The 17,718-nt window shown below is 52.5% G+C and overlaps 2 protein-coding genes across 3 annotated transcripts; one reads left to right on the top strand and one right to left on the bottom strand.

Moving 5' to 3' along the window:
- Positions 1–577: 577 nt before the first annotated feature.
- KLC4 (kinesin light chain 4) lies at positions 578–12,754 on the bottom strand. 2 transcript variants are annotated; one of them, XM_034991198.1, is made up of 16 exons: positions 12,675–12,754; positions 10,771–11,053; positions 9,351–9,581; positions 7,847–7,928; positions 7,044–7,254; positions 6,480–6,567; positions 5,188–5,289; positions 4,798–4,971; positions 4,393–4,492; positions 4,010–4,062; positions 3,740–3,810; positions 3,470–3,578; positions 2,737–2,877; positions 2,139–2,254; positions 1,722–1,785; positions 578–1,035 (listed from the first exon to the last, which is right to left on the bottom strand). In XM_034991198.1, exons 2-16 carry the CDS (start codon positions 11,026–11,028, stop codon positions 985–987), a joined length of 1,851 nt encoding a protein of 616 aa, XP_034847089.1. In that variant the 5' UTR covers positions 11,029–11,053; positions 12,675–12,754; the 3' UTR covers positions 578–984. The 2 variants fall into 2 exon arrangements, with proteins under 2 accessions (XP_034847089.1, XP_034847088.1); XM_034991197.1 differs by lacking the exon at positions 12,675–12,754 and adding an exon at positions 12,122–12,527.
- Positions 12,755–12,904: 150 nt separating this feature from the next.
- Positions 12,905–17,341, top strand: MRPL2 (mitochondrial ribosomal protein L2). Its single transcript, XM_034991201.1, has 7 exons — positions 12,905–13,095; positions 14,755–14,923; positions 15,574–15,715; positions 15,828–15,943; positions 16,248–16,358; positions 16,662–16,735; positions 17,092–17,341. The coding sequence occupies exons 1-7, from the start codon at positions 13,003–13,005 to the stop codon at positions 17,302–17,304; spliced, it is 918 nt and encodes a 305-aa protein (XP_034847092.1). The 5' UTR covers positions 12,905–13,002; the 3' UTR covers positions 17,305–17,341.
- Positions 17,342–17,718: the final 377 nt, after the last annotated feature.

Here is a 17,718-nt window from a genome sequence, read left to right as displayed (position 1 = left end):
GGAGGCCCAGCGCAGCCCTTGTTCCAGGCACCCCCCACTCCCAGCGCCACCACCCCCACATTCTTTCTTTGTTGTGAAAGCAGCAAGGGGTGTAGGAGGCGGGTCAGAAGGAGTCAAGCTTTAGAAGATGGGCCCCAGCTGCTGCTCAGGCCTCCAGGATATGCTGAGAGGGGATGGATAGTGAGTGCCTCATCCCGCTCTGGCTCGGGAGGGCCCCCCAGGCCTGCTTAGACCTCCCTTCCCCCAAACAGCTGGGAGGAGGAGGGGCAGCCACAGAGGGCCTCACAGGCCAGGAGCAGTGGCGCCAGGACTCCAGGGTCCTGCCACATGGCCACCACATGTCCCTGACAACCCAGTCCATAGCACCTTCTCCTTGGGTTGCGGGCCTCCTCCCCCATCCCCCAGATGCCTTCCTGCAGGCCCTGCTGCAGAGGATACAAACGGGAAGGAAGAGAGGAGAGATCCAAGAATCAACACTTCTCGTGTTGCCCCATCCATCACTGTCCCTTGCCCTTCTGTGAAGGGCCCCAACACAACCCTTGCTCCCTATCCTCTTCGGTCAGGACTCAAGAGGCACAACGGTTACCTGATTCTTTATTTAAGAAAAGTGAAATACACGGACCTGAAGTGAGGCAGCAGAGGGAACAAGAGAGGCCAGAGGGAGGCAACTTGGTTGGCCAGCCCCAAAACCTCTGACCAAAACGCCAGCAGCAGGCTCCATCTCCGAGATGCGCGTCTGCTCTTTAAGCATCTTGGGGGCCTCAGAGCTAGCTACTCTAGAGGACTATGGGGAGAGGATGTCCTGAGGGTCCTTCCTGAGGGGGATTCCTGAGGAGGGAGCCAAGACCCTAAGGGCAGCAGCAATCTTCTGGTTAACTGCTCTCCCTTCCCTGTCCCACCTTGGGGTTGGAAGAGCCAGGAGCAATAGGGAATGCTGAGAGGGCTGTGGGGGGGACCCAGCAGACCTGGGGGGTGGGTTGAATGTCAGCTGCTTGAAGAGAGGTCCGTAGTGCTGGCACTGAGGCCCCGGGAGACCTGAAACAGACAACACAATGTCATCAGCCCAGGGACCTTGGCCTCCCAAAGACTGTCCCCTGGAGTCTACCCATTACATGGCTGCCGTCTATCTCTAGAGCTAGGATGGAGCCTGTAACTTCAATCCCAAGCTCTGGGGCTCTGTGCAGTTGTAGCCTTTGCTAGGATGTTCAAGAAGGCCATGATCTGGGGGAGAGAATGCTCAGAAGAGCCACATGAATATCAGCCTAAATTCTGAATGTGTTGATAAAAATGGTCAGTTGCCATTAACATGTCGTTATTGTTTTCTCAAATGTAGATGATTTAATACTTTTTTTTTCTTTTTCCCTTCTCATCTGCCACTGAGTCCCCAAGGTGAAGAATATGGTGGCTGCCGGAGGAAGAGCAGTTGGTATCCCCAAATCATTCTTGAATTATTCATAATTCCAAAGTACCAGTTTAGAGAACATCAATTCCTGTTCCCTTCCTGATTAATTTATTTGCTACCATCTCTGGCCCAAAACACTCCCGTAGTGGTCACCACCCCCAACAAGGTGTCTGCTTGATTCTTGTCTACCCAACTCCAGTTCCCTGGCTGGAGTCTTCAACCCACAGGACTCTCTCCTCTTCCCTAACTCCTGCGGCACGGGTCCCATGGCTCCCCTTTCTTGCTCACCCACCAATATGCTCCCAAGCACTGCTCTTACCTGGAGGGGTGCTGCACTGGGTTGATTCAGATAGTTTAAGGAGGCTGCCCGCTTCATGTTGCTGCTACAATGCAAAAAGAAAGAACTGAGGCCCCTTCTCTTCCCTATTAGAGGCCCTAACACCGTGGGCCTCTTGGGCACTGCCGCACGCATCAGATCATGGCCTACCCACTGTCTGACACCCCCCCACACATGAGTACACATGCACACTCTTATCTTCAGCAGTAACTGGCATCTCCTCAGGTACCTTTCCCAACCCCTGGGGCACCCATTTTTCCCAAACTCTTTCGCCATGGCCATCCCATTGACCTCCTCCATGTTTCTCTCCAAGACACTTCTCCAGAGATGGGGGGCCAAGAGGAGTTGGAGGCAAGGGCTTACTGGTCTGCTTTGCCATATCTCAGTCTCACTGTGTACCTGGAGGGCCGAGGCTCAGTCCCCTGGAGCTTCCTCACCAGGAGTTCGCTGCTTCTACGAAGCACATCCCGGATCTTGCCCAGAGAACCGCTCCTCTGCAGGGTCCCACTGCCATCCTGGGAGAGAGGGATAGGGAACAGAAGCTAAGGGGAGCCCATGCAGACTGGCTTCTGAGTCTACTGCTGCCATTTATCCTGCACACCATCCCGCCTCCCCCAAAAGCCTAGTGATTGAAAACCTGGGTGGCTCAGTCAGTTAAGCATCTGCTTTTCGCTCAGGTCATGATCTCAGGGTCCTGGGATCAAGTCCTGCATCGGGCTCCTTGCTCGGTGGGGAGCCTGCTTCTCCCTCTGCCTGCCACTCCCCATGCCCGTGCCCTCTCTCTCTCTGACAAATAAATAAATAAAATCTTTTAAAAAAAGAAAAAGAAAACAAGAGCCCTATCAATAGATGGCTTGCAGATCCCCCTGAGAGGGCTGGGCAAACTGAACTGCAGTGTGGACAACATGCCCTCATGTCCTACATGGGCAGGCCCAGAGCCTCTCACCACACCAGCAGGAGGGAGCCGGAGAGATCAAGGGGCAATAATGAGACTCACCCCTGACCATTCCACGGCCACAGAAGCATCTTCACCTCCCTCGTACTTCACGCTGCCCCCAGGGCCCTCCTGAGAGGTCCTTCCACTGTCACCTTCCCCAAGCAGCTCGGCCACCTTGGTTTGACTGATAGGGTCCGTGCCCTGGAAGGAAAAGGTAGGCGCTGGGAATCTGCACTCCTTAGCTCCTCAGGTTGGGGCTTTCAAACTTTTTTTCACCATCAGCCCCAACAGGGGAGACATTTTTCCTTGTGATGTCCCAGTACACACATACTGGAAAGTACTCGCCTCTTCTCTTTGCAATGTATTCCTACTTACAAATAGATATAAATTTTCACTATGGTCCACACTGAATTGATTTCAAGACCCACTAATGAGTCATGACCCACAATTTGAGAAAGTGACTTTGGGCTCCCCTCAACCTCAACCCCCTTACGTGTACCACCCACGGCCCTCCTCAGTAAATTCTTCAAATTGTTAAAGGACATTGCTTTCCTTTTAGCAGTCCAATTTAGTGATGTGAACCTTGAACTTGGGAGTCCTGACCATAAAGGGCAAGGGGAGGGGGGGTAAGAACACACTTAAAAACAACCACAACCACAAAAGAGTCTCACCTCCCTTTCCTGGCTTTCTCCTCAGCCTCTTCTCTTATTCTTCTGAGACTCTAAAGAAGCCTTGGTGGTCCCCCATCCCCAGGACCTACCTTCCGGACCTCCTTTCCCTCCGGGTCACTGACCTGTTTCTGGGAGCGTAGGGCACATTCTTCCAGGGTCTCGGCTGCCTCCAGCTTTCCTTGGCGCCTGTACAGAGCTCCTAGGTTTCTCAGAGTGGTGTTCACTGTGGGGCTGTGGGAAGGAGTGAGGATGGATTCAGAAAAGAAACAGGAAAGAGAGGGAGCAGAGCCAAGGGAAGGCCAAAGGGAAGAAGGGAAAAGGTCCCAGAGGCCAGGCTCAGGGTTTGGATGGAGGGCGTGGGAGGCCAAGCCAGCTTCTCACCAGCAGCTCACCTGCTCACTTTGCAGGCCTTGTACCAGCCTCCATACTCAGTGTAGGGCGTGCCGCCCTCTCGGTGCCGGCTCTGCAGAACATAGCAGAGGGGAAGCCGGAGATGAGAGCACACAGATGGCTGGGGGCTAGGGTGTGGGCTGGGCTGGGGAAGGCACTGGGCATCTGGGACTGGTGGTCAGGTAGGAAAGAGGTAAGGAGCTACGCTCATGCAAGGAGTAAGCCAGAGGCCCTGGTAGCCTCAGGCTCCCCAGGCTGGGCCCCACACTCACTTTGCTCATTTCCTCCCGCTCCTCTGCGTGCATCCAGATGGGCTTGTGGTCATCTAGGGGTGATACACGGGATGGGGTGAAGGTTAGAGACCAGAGCTAGACAGTATGGTGGGGAGCCAGGAGCCGAGGCCCATGGGGCTGAACTAAAGTGGTCTGGCTCTGCCTGGGAAGCACTAGGGCCTAACCCCCTACCTTTGGTCAGCATTTTTTTTTAAATAGGCTCCACAGGTGGAGCCCAACGCAGGGCTTGATTTCATGACCCTGAGATCAAGACCTGAGCCGAGATCAAGAGTCTGATGCTCCACCAACTGAGCCACCCAGGCACCCCTAGTCTGCATTTCTTCACCATCCTACAGCTCCCTCCGCAGGCCCACCCCACTCACCATCCACAGACCCAAACTCCTGCACATGCGCACGCGTCAGGATCTCCTTGTAGAGCGTCTCAGCCTCAGCATATTTGCCCTGTTTCAGGTAACAGGAAGCCTGTAGGCAGAAAGGCAAAACCACAGGACGGAGACAAGGTCTCAGCAGGGCTCAGGGATTTCCACTTCTTGGTCTCCTTATAACCTTCCCCAGAGATCCTCTCCATACTGCCTTTTCTAGCTGCAGGGTCAAGGGTATTCACTCTACCCCCAGAAAGCTACGGGTCTTCGCCTTCCCACTGGAATGAGGCAGATCCCTCAGCCCCAAAGACAGCCCCAGATGCACAAAGGTGACGAGGTTAGCATACCACAGTAGGGTGCTTTCCCTTCCCCTCCCTCCACTGACTTCTTCCCTTCCTCCCTTACCAGGTTGTTCTTGGTCCGGGCTACATTAGGGTTGTCTGGCCCCAGCTGCCCCTCATAGATGGCCAGGGCCCGCCTGTAATAGCGTTCCACGGCCTCATACTTGCCCTGGTTTTGGCACAACAGGGCCAGGTTGTTCAGCTGCTTTGCCACATCTGGGTGGTCAGTGCCCAGGACCTAGAAGGAGTAAAGGAGTGATGGATGGCTAGGATTGTGTGTGTGTACAACCATGTGCGCACATACCCATGTGGGGAGCAGGAGAAGGGAATGACAGGAGAGGCAACAAGGCAGAGAAAGGTGGGTAAGGAAAAACATGAGGGAGGAGGGTAGGCTGGAAGAAAGATGGTGGAGGGAGGGCCACAGCATCAGGGAAGAATGAGAGAGCACAGGCACCTTTTCTCGAATCTCCAGTGCTCGCTGGCACAGCGGCTCGGCCTCCTTGTATTTGCCCCTTTTGCCATAGAGCACAGCCAGGTTGTTGAGTGTGGCAGCCACCTGGGAAGACAGGCCTGTCCCCTCAGCGTGGGTGCCTGGAGGTTCTCCCCCTGCACAACAGAGCCCCACACTGCACGATTCCCAAGAGAAGAGGACTCCGCAAGCCTAAGGGCGGGGTGGGGCGGGGTGGGGGGGGGAGCTGCTGACCTGGAGGTTCTGAGGTTCTCTCTGGGAGTGGGACCGCCCTCTAGGGGGATTTGTAGATATTTCTGGAGGTGGGGTTTGGTGTGGTTTTTGGTTGCCATGAAGACTGGGGGCACTATCACCTTCGGGAAGGTAAGGATGGTACAGATGTTCTGCACGTGTGGGACAGGTCTGTTAACTTTGGAGTGTCCGGCCAGACATTCGAGCAGTGTAAGCCTTGACACTTAGTGGGGTATCAAGAGGGGAGTTGTTTTCTCAGCTACATCATCCCTATCACATGTTGTAACATAAGGAACTATTTTCATAAAGTCAGCTCATTTGCAAAAAATATCTTTTTCTCATTTTCTCCACTGTGACAATCTATCATTTCTCTTTCTCTCATCATATACGAATAAATCTGGCCTGTCGTTACTGAGTCTGACATGGGTTTTTAATCTTGTATCCACCAATACTTCTGCTCTGTCATTTTTTAATTTTTTTATAATCTCTATGCCCAACGTGAGGCGTAGCGTAGATCCCAAGATCAAGAGTCGCAGGCTCTTCTGACTGAGTCAGCCGGGCACCCCTGCTCTGTCATTTTTTAATATTTCTTATATACAATGTCTTACTGGTCTCACTTTTTCTAAATCTAAAATTGTAGATCATACTATATTGTAAGTTATCTGCTATATTATGTCTTTTACTGTAGTTGTACTCAATAAAACTGTTACCATGTCGTGTTTTCATTTCACTGTAACATATCCTATTGAATTGTAAGTTACTTTCCTCATTTTTATATGACTAAGGTATCACTCAACATTTTTTGGAATTGTATGTGTAGGTCAGTTACGGTGTCTATGAATTCTGCTTCAGGAAAATACTAATTATAAGAAAGAATCATTGTGTCTCAGAAAGTTGAGAACCACTGGGCTTAGCAGACAGGGCCTGGTAAAAAGGAGCCCTCACACCTCCTCCCTGAACACCGCTAGTGAGTGGGCTGAGGGCAGTGGATAAACAAACAAGAGAAGCCAAAAGAGCAGGAGGCAAGGAGGGCAAGGAGTACTGACAGCAGGGTGGTCCCGGCCCAGGGTGCTCTCCCGGATGCAGAGGGCATCATTCAGCAGGTGGGCAGCTTCCTTATACTTATTCTGGTCCCTGGAAGAGGAGAAGTGACAAGGGGTTACCCTGAACTCGGCCCCCAAGCCATCTTTTTCCCTCCTTCCCTTCGGTATGAATGAGGTACATTTAGGGATTGGGGCCTCAGAGAGGAGACAGGAAGTCCGGGGGTGAGCAGTGAGAGTTCACCAACACGCCTATATGTGGATGCAGAACACTGCCATGCCAAGAGGAGACCAGTTACAGGATGCAAGAGATGGAAACAGAGAGGGAAAGAGACCCTCCCAAAGGAGGGAATAGAGAAGCGAAGAGCCTGAGAGATGAGCGGCTCTGAGGTCAAGGGCTCAGGTATGGAAAGAACGAGAGTGCTGGTGCAGGAGAAAGCCCCTAGTGGGGTCACTTGGGAGGCCCAGCAGGGAGAAGAGGTACCCTCTGGAGAGGAGGAATGGGAGCCAAAGGTGGATCAAGATGGGAACCCGGAGGCAAAGTTGGGAGACAAAGAGGCCAGGCCTCACCGATACACCAAAGCAAGGATGTTGAGCATGGTCGCGACATCAGGGTGGCCGTGGCCAGAAGTGCGCTCCAAGTCCTCCAGTGCCTGCTTGCAGAGCGGTACAGCCACCTCATAGCGACCCTGGGCAGCATACTGGATCACCAAGTTGTGCAGTGTCCGCAGCCTCGCTGGGATCTCGTACCCGCTGTGCTGGGTGCCCTGGCCACGGGACACTAACCATCCCAGAAAATGAACAGGAGACGTCCTCAGGGCACTCTTCCTCTCCCCTTTGCTGTCCACCCTCCCCACCCCCGCCCCGCATCTCGTTCTGCGCCTGTGCCCACCCCCCCCCACCAGGCCCTCCTTCGCCCACTCCCTGGTCCCTGTGCCCCTCACAACCCCACTCGTTCACCCAATCACTCATTCATTCAACAAAATTTACTCAGCAAGCATGAGCCAGGGACTGTGTCAGGGATACGAAAATAAGAAAGACCTGGTTCTTTCCCTCGAGGAGCTCATGTTCTTTCACTCCAGGGTCATTATCCCATTCGACTTTGAGCTCCTTACGGGCAAGAACTCTGTCATTCTCAACTCGGTATCCCTAGTGCCTACTATAGGGCCCAGGACACATTAACTGTGTAATAAATATTGGTGAATAATGGGGAGGCTGAGAAAATGGGAGCAGTAGCCCAGTTCCTGCCCTATCTCCAGGGGAAGCGAAGAACCTATTTCTGGATGGTGAGCATCCCGTATGCAAGGCAGGCCACAACTGGGACCAGCCCTCTGCTGCCCCTCTTTACCCTCCAACTCCAAAGGCAGACTCACAGCCATTGCTGGAATCTTCTTCCTCCTCATTGGGGAAGAGATCATCCAGGGAATCCTTGGTGGCATCACCCTCCTTCTCCTCCTGGAAGGGAAGCAGCAGAATGTCTAAGGCCAAGATATCCCCAGTAGCCTTTTCAGGGCCCCTCTAACCTGTGAAATCACTGACCGGTGGAGAAGACTCTTGTTCATGTCCCACTGCTGGGAAGGCCAGCATCTGCCCACCAATCTCACCCTGCTGTTGTTTTGTAAGTCTCCTTCTTTCACACTGAGAGCTTCCTAAGCACCCTCATTCTCTAGCCTCCACCCCTCTCCCCCTCAGTTCTTGTAATTATAGCCCAGTGCTGATCCCTGTGTGTTTACACTGATTATATGTCTGCCCTATCTTTCCTAAGGGCAGGGAGTGTGTCTGATCTTACTGACACGTATCCAAAGCATACCCAAAGCGTGTAGCTCAGCCTCGTCCCCATCATCTGCCGTCACTCCCTCTCAACTCAGTGCCCAACCCTCACTGTCTCACCTTCTTCCACGTGGGGAAAGTTGCTTTGCCCCACCAGGCACGTCAGCCCTGTATAAACACCTCCAACCCTCCCATCCAGCCTTGTCAATGTGTCCCATGCAAATCACCCCACTTTCCCTGGGAGAGATCAGCTCACCAGCCCTGGAGCCTTATCTATTGACACATACCCACCCCCAGTCTAGAAAGCTCCTCCTTTCCCCTCATCACCCATCAAAATCCAGCCCAACTCCTAACCTGTACAAGGAAAAAATCCAACCTAAATCTTACCCATCCCTGTACCCCACCTCATCTGTGAATCCTTCTCAGGCCATCCCAGTCCCCATGAACCAATCTTGGAATTCCTCCCATTACTGACTGAACCACTCATCCAATAGTGAGCATTTGAAGTGTCGTCACATACGTGTTCTCGTGTGTAAGCCTTGGCCCTACAGCTACATTATAAGCTTGAGAGGGCAGGAACTCTCTTATAGTTCTTTACATCTCCCCCACATACATCCTCTTGCGCCGCCTAAGGCAGAGAGATAAGTACATGACTGTTGAGTGAGGGTTATATTTCATACATCTTGAGAGCAAATTTTAGGAGGGTCTTGCTCGACTGTGCGATGCTTTCCCTCACTGTAGCACTTAGGATTCTGGGCTGGAATTGTCCGGGTGCTTGTGTGTCTCCCCCCAACCCCAAAACCTCTAATTGGGAGAGCAGGAATTCCGTCTGCCTCGTTCACTGTGGCATCCCCAGCAGAGTGCGCAGTGCCTGGCATACACAGCTGTCATGTAACTAAATGTAGACTGAATGAGTTAAGACGGTTTCCACCTTGTTGCTATTTGGAGTTGGTGTCAGGACCTGAATTCTGCCGGGTGGGGGCAGGTCACGCAGCACTGCGGGTCCCTGCAGCTGATGAGCAGTTACCACCCCACCCCCACCCTCACCCTGTCTCTGGTGACTCCCAGCTGTCTGCCCCGTAGCCAGCCTTGCTGGCGTGCGCTTACCACACCATGCCCATCCTCGTCGTACTGCCGCAGCTGGCCGAGGAACTCCAGGTGCTTCTTTTCCTCCTCCAGCTGGGCCACAGCCTGTTCGCTGCGCTGGAGCCGCTGCTGGGTGCCCGCCAGCTCGTCCCGGAGCCACTGGTTCTCCTGACACAGCCTCCGGACCTGAGCCCGCAGCTTCTGTTTCTCCGACTCCACTGTGCTCAGGTGGCTGGCCAAAGCCAGCATCACCTAGGTGGGCACATCCCGTGAGCGCCAGACTCCGGATTGGAGCGTTCTGGGATTAAGTGGGAGGGAAGCCTACCGGGAGGCAGCAAGACCGGCAGAGGCCAGGAGGAGGGGTTGGGTAGCAATGGTTCTACCTTCAAAATACACCCTGAATCCAATTTCTCACCACCTCCATAGCCACCACCCTGGGCCAGGTCACCATCGGTTCCCACCTGGGCGACTACCATCACCTCCTCACTGGTCTCTCTGTTTCTGCCCTTTTTTCTTAGAGTCTGTTCTCAACCCAGCAGCCAGATGATCCTTTTAAAATGTTAAGTTAGACCACATCACTCCTCTGCTCTATATATTCCAATAACTTTCATTTCATTCAAAGTAAAAGGAACATCCTTGTGATGACCTACAAGTTCCACATGATCTGTCCCCTTGACTCCTAACCCCTCTACCTCTTACACCTCATTTTCTTTTTTTCTTTCTTTCTTCCTTCCTTCCTTTTCTTTTTTTCCTTCCTTCCTTCCTTTCAGATTTTTAATTTTTAAGTAATCTCTATACCCAATGTGGGACTTGAGCTCACAACCCCGAGATCAGGAGTCGCACGCTCCACAGCTGAGCCCGCCAGGTGCCCCTGCACTTCATTTCCTATTTTGCTTCACCTCATCCACTCTACTGCAGCCACACTGGTCCCTCACTGGACTCACCGGATAGGCTCCAGTTCAGGGCCTTTGGAGGTACTACCCACTCTGCTTTAGATGTTCTTCCCCCATTTATTGTATGACTCACTCCCTCATCTTCAAATCTTTGCTCAAATGACACCTTTCAGTTAGACTTTTTTTGACCATCCTATCTATAGTTGTATCATTTCTCTGTCCCCCTCCTCCCCTTCTGTTTTATTTTTATCCCTTTTCCTTAGCAATTGTCACTCTGACATACGGAATCCTTTACTTTATTTGTGTATTGTTTGCCTCCTGCAGCTAGAATGTGAGCTCTGAGACGGCGAAGATTTTTGACTGTTGTGTTCAGTGATGTTCCTCCAGTGCCCAGAGGACTTGTGCCTGGCACAAAGTAGGGGCTTAATATATATTTACTGCATGAATGAATGAAAGCATCTAGGACAAGGCGATCCTAAATGACCCCAAAACTCCAATCAGACAAATGCTCCTCCAAGGGCCACTTGGCATCACCTCCTTCCGCTCACCTGGGCCTCACTCAGCCCCAGCTCGATGTTTTCCATGGAACGTCGCAGCTGCCGGGCCTTCTCGTGTACCAGTCCTTCTTCATGGCCTCCCTGCTGCAGACACTCAATGGTGTGGGACAGACTTTGCAGGACAGCCTGATGTTCACTGTGTAGGGCCTCCAGCCCTTGGCTCACCAGCCGAGTGCTTCCCAGGATCTCCTCCTGGCTGAGCCGGTGCCCTGCAGGCTCATCCCGCTGCCCCAACACCAGGCCTGACATCTTGGCCAGGGGGACCTTGCCTGGGCTGAGGAGAAACAACAGAGCTCAGCGGGGGTAAAGATAAGAAAGAGAGGCTGAGCACCTTGGTTAGAGGGTGGTGAGGATCCAAGGGAAGGGACAAAAGAGAGTATGGGTGACCTTCTGGTTTAATTGGAGAGAGTAACCAGTGGGGAGGGAGCCTACAACACTAAGCACAAAGCTAAGGTTGTGGGAAAGAGAGAGGGAAAGGAATTGAATGAAAAAAGACTATCGAAGGAACAAAAGCTCTGAGAACTAGCAGACTGATTTAGAACTTAGGAAGAGAATACAAAAGTTGTTGGAAAGAGAGCTTGGGTCAGAAATAGGAAAAGCAATCAGATGAGACACAGCACTGTAGGGAACACAAGAGGGTGTCTGGAAAACACTGCAAAGGAAACAGAGTTAAAGCAGACAGGAGATATAAAGAAAATGGTGCAGAGGTTTCAGAAAATAGGAAAGGTACAGGTTTCAAAGTTACAGGGAAGAGGGAGAGAAGAAGCAGAAAGGTGCCTTCATTGCAGGACCCAGATGAGAGGGCCCCAGAAAGCTCAAGGTCTTCGGACTGCGTCACCCTCAGAGCCAAGGCCAGCATCTCCAAACCTAGTAAACTCTGCCTCTTTCCCCACTAGGCCTTCAATCCATACTTCTCAACCCCCAGATGTCAGGCTCTCTTCCTACTTCCCCAAAAGAGCCTTGTTTCTCACCTTTCCATATTCTTACCGGTATACAGAGCACAGCCCTTGCCTGTGGCACTCAGGCCAGAGCCCGGAAGAAACCCTTTCCGTAGGCAGGTACTCACAAAGATCGGCCCTGCCCAAAGTCCAGAAGTCCAGCCTTCCCAACCCTTCTCTCACCACTTCACAGCCACCCAGAGGACCTGGCACAGAGCCCTACTCAGGGCAAACACCCTCCCTCTCTCTACCTACAGGCCTTCAAAGGCGACCAATGTCCCTCTTCCTTCCCGAAGCCAACCTCCCACCCCAGGCCACGAGACCTATTTTCTCCCAAGAAGGGAATGAGACTTGATCTGAGACCTGCGGCAAGGGGCGTGCTGGGAAAGGGTGAGGAGGCAGACCTGGTCACTCCTGACCCATTCACTTTCATGGCTTTGTCTCTGTGATGACCACCTACTAACAGGCTCTGAGAGGAGTCACCCTAGGGTGCCTCTCGGACGCCTGATGATGCAGGAAAGAGTGGCAGGTCTTCTGAGCGGCCGTAGGGTCACAGGGAAACGCGGCGCTGGGAGTTGGTCTCCCAGCCTGGGCATGCGGTCGAGAAATGTCTCCGGCTGTCGACCTGCCCTGGGGCCCAGGGTGGGGACAGAGTGAGACGGGCGGGGGCGATGGGGGAAGTGCGGGTGGGCCGCCGAGCTCCGCGTCCCGGGCGAGTACCCAGGGGCCCGACAATCCCGAGGTCAAGGAGTCGGTCGGTAGCGCAGGGGGCGGGGCAGGCCGTCTGTCTGTCTGTCTGGACGCCGAGGGGCGGGAAGACTCGCGAGGGGCGGAGTTTTTCAGCTTGTCCGGAGTTGTGTGAGGTCGGCCGGTGGGGGTTTGTTCATCTGTCCCGGAATGCAGAAAAGAGGTAGCGGACCTCAACCCTCAGCCCCTGAAGTACCCTCAAAGACTCACCCGCAGTCTGTCGGTCTGGCTTCCTCCCTTGCCGGTACTGCCCCTTTAAATTCATCATGGCTGCCGCTCGAGGCAATTGTTTTGACGGCTCCGAGGGGCGGGGCCTGCTCCCCAGTCACGCGACGTAAGTGCCGCCCGAGGATTGGCTTTGACCACGCGCAAGGAGGAAAGGAGGTGTGTATCCACCTTGGTCTCGGGTTCTCTGCCCACCTCCTTACGTCAGGAGGGAGCGACGGCACCGAGATCTGTTAGCGTCATCTAGAGACGACGGGCGGCCTGGCTAGAAGTAATGGTGGTGTGCTGACCCCGGCGGAGCCTGGGTGCCCTCATGGCTCTGAGGGCACTGACTCGCGCTCTGGGCTCCCTGAGCCTGACGCCCCCAGCCCCCGCCCTCGGCCCCAGCCTGCTCCCGGCCGCCCAGGTAATTCACCCTATCTGGAAATGAGGCTGCTTCTGTTCGGGCCGCCGGAGAGGGCACCCTGGGGTGGGAGGCGGAGGATGTGAGCCTGGTCAGGAATCACGCCGGCCTGGGTCTTTGGATAAATCACTCTCAGCCTCAGCTTTCTCTTCTATTAAGTGTTGCTGTCCCGCAGGGCCTCTGGATTCCTCAGACGAGATATTGGAAGTGAAAGTATTTTACAGGTTTCAGTAATAACTGACATTGAGTACCAATCATAAGCCAAGCATAAGTAATTGGCATTTTAAATAAAGCAGCTCCTTTCAACCCCTGTATAAGGTAGTTATCATTGCCATTTTACATATGAGAAAACTGATCAGTCCAAGGTCACACACCAAGTATTTTTTAAATAATTTTTATTTTATTTATTTATCTGAGAGAGAGAGCCTGAGAGGGGGGAGGGTCAGAGGGAGAAGCAGACTCCCCGCCGAGCAGGGAGGCCCATGCGGGACTCGATCCATGGGCTCCAGGATCCTGACCTGTGCTGAAGGCAGTTGCTTAACCAACTGAGCCACCCAGGCACCCAGTAATTTTTAAGATTTTTTTTTTTTTTTTTTTTGGAGACAGAGAGACAGCGCAAGTGGGGAGGAGGATCAGAGGGAGAGGGAGAAGCAGACTCCCTGCTGAGCAGGGAGCCTGTCGCTGGGCTCGATCCCAGGACCCTGAGATCACCACTGGAGCCAAAGGCAGACGGTCAACCGACTGAGCCACCCAGGTGCCCCATACACCCAAGTATTGAATCTAGACAATCTGGCTTCAAAACCTGGGCTCTTGATCCCAGGGTCCTGGGATCCAGCCCCATGTTGTGTTCTCTGCTCAGCAGGGAGCCTGCTTCTCCCTCTCCCTCTGCCTGCCCCTCTCCCTGCTTGTGCTCTCTCTCCCTCTCTAATAAATAAGTAAAATCTTAAAAAAAAAAAAAAGCCTGGATTCTTAACCACTGAAGATGAGTTATTGCTGAGGTTAGAGAATGCAGGGCAAAATAACGAGATTAGGAGCCTAAAGTGAAGGTATCCTGTGTCCCCAGTGGGTGATTGGTGAGTCACAGAAAAGAAAAGTGTAAATCTTGTTTCTCTGGACCTTTCTGGATGATGGTAGAGTTTAGCAGATGCATACTTAAAATTCAAAACCAAAGCAACCTACTTTAAAATGCTGGGAATACAGCAGGGAACAAGACAGAAATCATCCCTCCCCTCCATTCACAGCTGGAAAACTCCCAGAAACATAATGCAGAGGGGCAAAAGGCATTGGTGCTGATGGTGGCAAATGGATGTGGGAAAGTTACCAGCATTGGAAAAGGGAGTTGTTTAAAGAAGGAAGAGTTTCCCAGAGAAGGAGAGTTTTGAGCCAAATTTGGAAGGAGATGCACCAAGAGGAGACCATTCCATTGAAGAAATACTTCAGAGGTTAAAGGATCAAATAAGGAGAGATAATCAACACATATACACCTAGATAAACATTCCACCCTGGTATGTGTGCAAGCAGTGAAGGGTGGAGTTTTTGGACAGCTGATCTGGGACATTCCTAGAAGGAAGTAGGCTACTTGGTCTATGCCTTCACCCTTGGTTCTCCGGGGCTTCTCCTTCAGTTACCTTTCAAGTCAAAGAGATTTCTGTTAATCTCTAGGTGACAAGTACTACCCTTCTCCAGCTGCCCTCTTCCTCAGTGTTGCCCCCCTGCCGCCCACTGCTTACCTCCGTGGCCCTTAGTGCCAATTTTGTGTCCTGGAAGAGTCGTACCAAGTACACCATTACACCAGTGAAGATGAGGAAGTCTGGGGGCCGAAACCACACAGGTGAGAGCAAGAGCAAGAGGATTTAAGCATTAAAGGGGAAACACATGTTAGGACTCTAGGTCTATTTCTTTTTTTTTTTTTTTTAATTTTATTATGTTATGTTAGTCACCATACAATAAATCATTGGTTTTTGATGTGGTGATCTAGGTCTATTCCTTGACAGGGAGAGGAATGTAAATAAAAAGCATTTATTGGACTCCTTCTGTATATAGTATGTGTGTAAGAACGAGAGAGTAGAATACAATGCAACAGAAAGGTGGTCCGTGCTCCTAAAGACCCATCTAGGTAGTTGAAGAAAACCAAACATACACATGAAGTTCATGACATTCTTCTTCATGCCCTTCAGAAATCTACAACAGTTGACCATTATTTACATCACTCTCGGTAAACTTACTGAATTCAGTAATTTGTAGAGATTTTGTTTGGAGGTTTTATATAATTTCAATATCCTATAATTATGTTTTTACCAAGCTCCATGTAGGTGTTTCCCCACCCCCTTTTACCCCACTGTGCTGTGCAAATTTTTTATTATTTTCTGCTTGTGTCATAATGTTAGGAAGTACTGCTTTCTGCCCAGGATGGGCCTGTTCCCACTGCTGGGAGCTGATTCATCTGACTTGGGTCATGTCTCTGCACTTTCCTGACCACAGGCCGAATCCAAGTGCATGGTATTGGCGGGGGCCACAAGCAGCGTTATCGCATGATTGACTTTCTGCGGTTCCGGCCTGAGCTGGAAACGAAGCCAGGACCGTTTGAGGAGAAGGTCATCATGGTCCGCTATGATCCCTGTAGGCAAGTTTGGGATGTGAGATGATGATGGTGTGGCTGCGTGACTGTTCTGTGGCTTTTCAGAAGATGTAGGGCTGCCTAGATGGTCTGCTCATATGTCCCTCACCCTGAACAGATCAGCAGACATAGCTCTGGTTGCTGGGGGCAGCCGGAAACGCTGGATCATTGCCACAGAAAACATGCAGGCTGGAGATATCATCCTGAACTCTGACCACATAGGCCGAATGGCAGGTAAGAGATGGCTTTCAGATGTGTATGGGCTTGGAGGCTGCAAAGGGTCTAGGGCTGATGAAATTCTATCTTTCAGGGGCGCCTGGGTGGCTCAGTCGTTAAGCGACTGCCTTCGGCTCGGGTCATGATCCTAGAGTCCTGGGATCCAGCCCCACATCGGGCTCCCTGCTCGGTGGGAAGCCTGCTTCTCCTCCCACTCCCCCTGCTTGTGTTCCCTCTCTCGCTGTGTCTCTCTCTGTCAAATAAATAAATAAAATCTTAAAAAAAATTTTTTTTTCTAAAAAAAAGAAATTCTGTCTTTTAGTTGCTGCTCGGGAAGGGGACGCACATCCTCTTGGGGCCTTGCCTGTGGGGACCCTCATCAACAATGTGGAGAGTGAGCCAGGCCGGGGGGCCCAGTATATCCGAGCTGCAGGTATGGGGAAATGAGCTACTTGGGGGTCTTACAATTTGGGAAGCCAAAGAGTACCTGAAGTCACAATGCTCTGAACCTCTGGGGCCAGGTGTGGTCCACTGGCAGAGAAAGGGAAGGAAAAAACACAGAAAACAAGGGTGGAGAGGTGCTTGTGTTTTGACCTAAAACCTTGCACGCATCCTGCTTCAGCGTGTCTGCTCCCAAAGGGCAAAGCAAGGGCACGGTATGGGGTACGTCCCCTTATAAATTTGCCCCCAACTCCTCCCTTGTGGAGGGTGGCAGAGTCGCTTCTCCCTTCTCCAGGGACGTGTGGTGTGTTGCTACGGAAAGTGAATGGGACGGCCATCATCCAGCTGCCCTCCAGAAGACAGATGCAGGTGTGTGTGGGGGTACACGTGGGAGGGATCAGCAGAGGAGGAATTTTTGGAATGTACCTTTCTTGGCTGGGATAGTTCCCAGGTGTTTTATGTTAGGAACCACCCTGAGCTAGGCGTGTCCCTTTCTGCCATGTGACTAGGCATGCCCTGTCAGGCTGGCACTATAATGGGAGAGGGAACAGTGCCTTTTGTTTTCAACTACCATAGGACCTGCACTCAGGTTCAATTATGCTGTGGTTTTCTCCTGTCCTCTCCCTCCTCTCGGTGAGGGTAAGAAGCCTCCCCAGAGTCACACAGGCAACAATGTCAGGTTCTTTCCCCGAGGTGCCTTCTCTTCCATCTGCTTTTTCGGTCAGGTTCTGGAAACGTGCGTGGCAACGGTAGGCCGGGTGTCCAACGTCGATCACAACAAACGCGTCATCGGCAAGGCTGGGCGGAACCGCTGGCTGGGCAAGAGGCCTTCCAGTGGGCTATGGCACCGCAAAGGGGGCTGGGCTGGCCGCAAGATTCGGCCACTGCCCCCCATGAAGAGTTATGTGAAGCTGCCCTCGGCAGTTGCCCAGGGCTGATATCCCTGGATTCTAATAAAATCGCCCCCCCTTTTTATCTGTTACTGTCTTTTTGGGAGGGAGGGTGGTACATACTAGACCGGGGCAAAAAACACAGGCGCAAACAAGGATGGGAGAGGAGAAAGGAAAGGACAATATTCGGCAAAGACCGGAGCTGCTCCCCCCTCATTTCCAGCCTACCCGCCCCCCCCCGCCCCCGTCTCATTTCTTTTCTCTAACGGAGGGGGCGGAAATAAATGACCTCCAAGGTCTTCTCCGATTCCGACTTCGGGAATTGGGGAGAGCACTTCCGGTGGGAGGAGGGAGGGCGAAAAGGAAGAGGAAAAGGCGGCGCGGAGGAGGTGCCGCGCGTCGCCGAGGTGGCACCGGCGACTCCGCCCCGGCGCTCTCCCAGGGCCCCCAGCTTTCCGCTGG

Source organism: Mirounga leonina, unplaced genomic scaffold, assembly GCF_011800145.1.
Source record: "Mirounga leonina isolate KUSES-001 unplaced genomic scaffold, KU_Mleo_1.0 Mir_53, whole genome shotgun sequence".
NCBI lineage: Eukaryota > Metazoa > Chordata > Mammalia > Carnivora > Phocidae > Mirounga > Mirounga leonina.
Note: the sequence above shows the minus strand (reverse complement) of the source record. Positions and strands in the feature narration are given on the sequence as shown.

What these genes read in the sequence shown, in the direction of transcription:
- KLC4 (XM_034991197.1), bottom strand. Translation starts at nt 12,150, where the DNA reads ATGAAAGTGAATGGGTCAGGAGTGACCAG. An exon ending in ACGAGGATGGGCATGGTGTG is followed by an intron (nt 7,929 to 9,350) that starts GTAAGCGCACGC and finishes CTTCCCTTCCAG; the next exon opens with GAGGAGAAGGAGGGTGATGC. An exon ending in TGGCCGTGGAATGGTCAGGG is followed by an intron (nt 2,255 to 2,736) that starts GTGAGTCTCATT and finishes CCTCTCTCCCAG; the next exon opens with GATGGCAGTGGGACCCTGCA.
- MRPL2 (XM_034991201.1), top strand. Translation starts at nt 13,003, where the DNA reads ATGGCTCTGAGGGCACTGACTCGCGCTCTGGGCTCCCTGAGCCTGACG. An exon ending in GCCTGCTCCCGGCCGCCCAG is followed by an intron (nt 13,096 to 14,754) that starts GTAATTCACCCT and finishes GTTAATCTCTAG; the next exon opens with GTGACAAGTACTACCCTTCT. An exon ending in GTCCGCTATGATCCCTGTAG is followed by an intron (nt 15,716 to 15,827) that starts GCAAGTTTGGGA and finishes CACCCTGAACAG; the next exon opens with ATCAGCAGACATAGCTCTGG.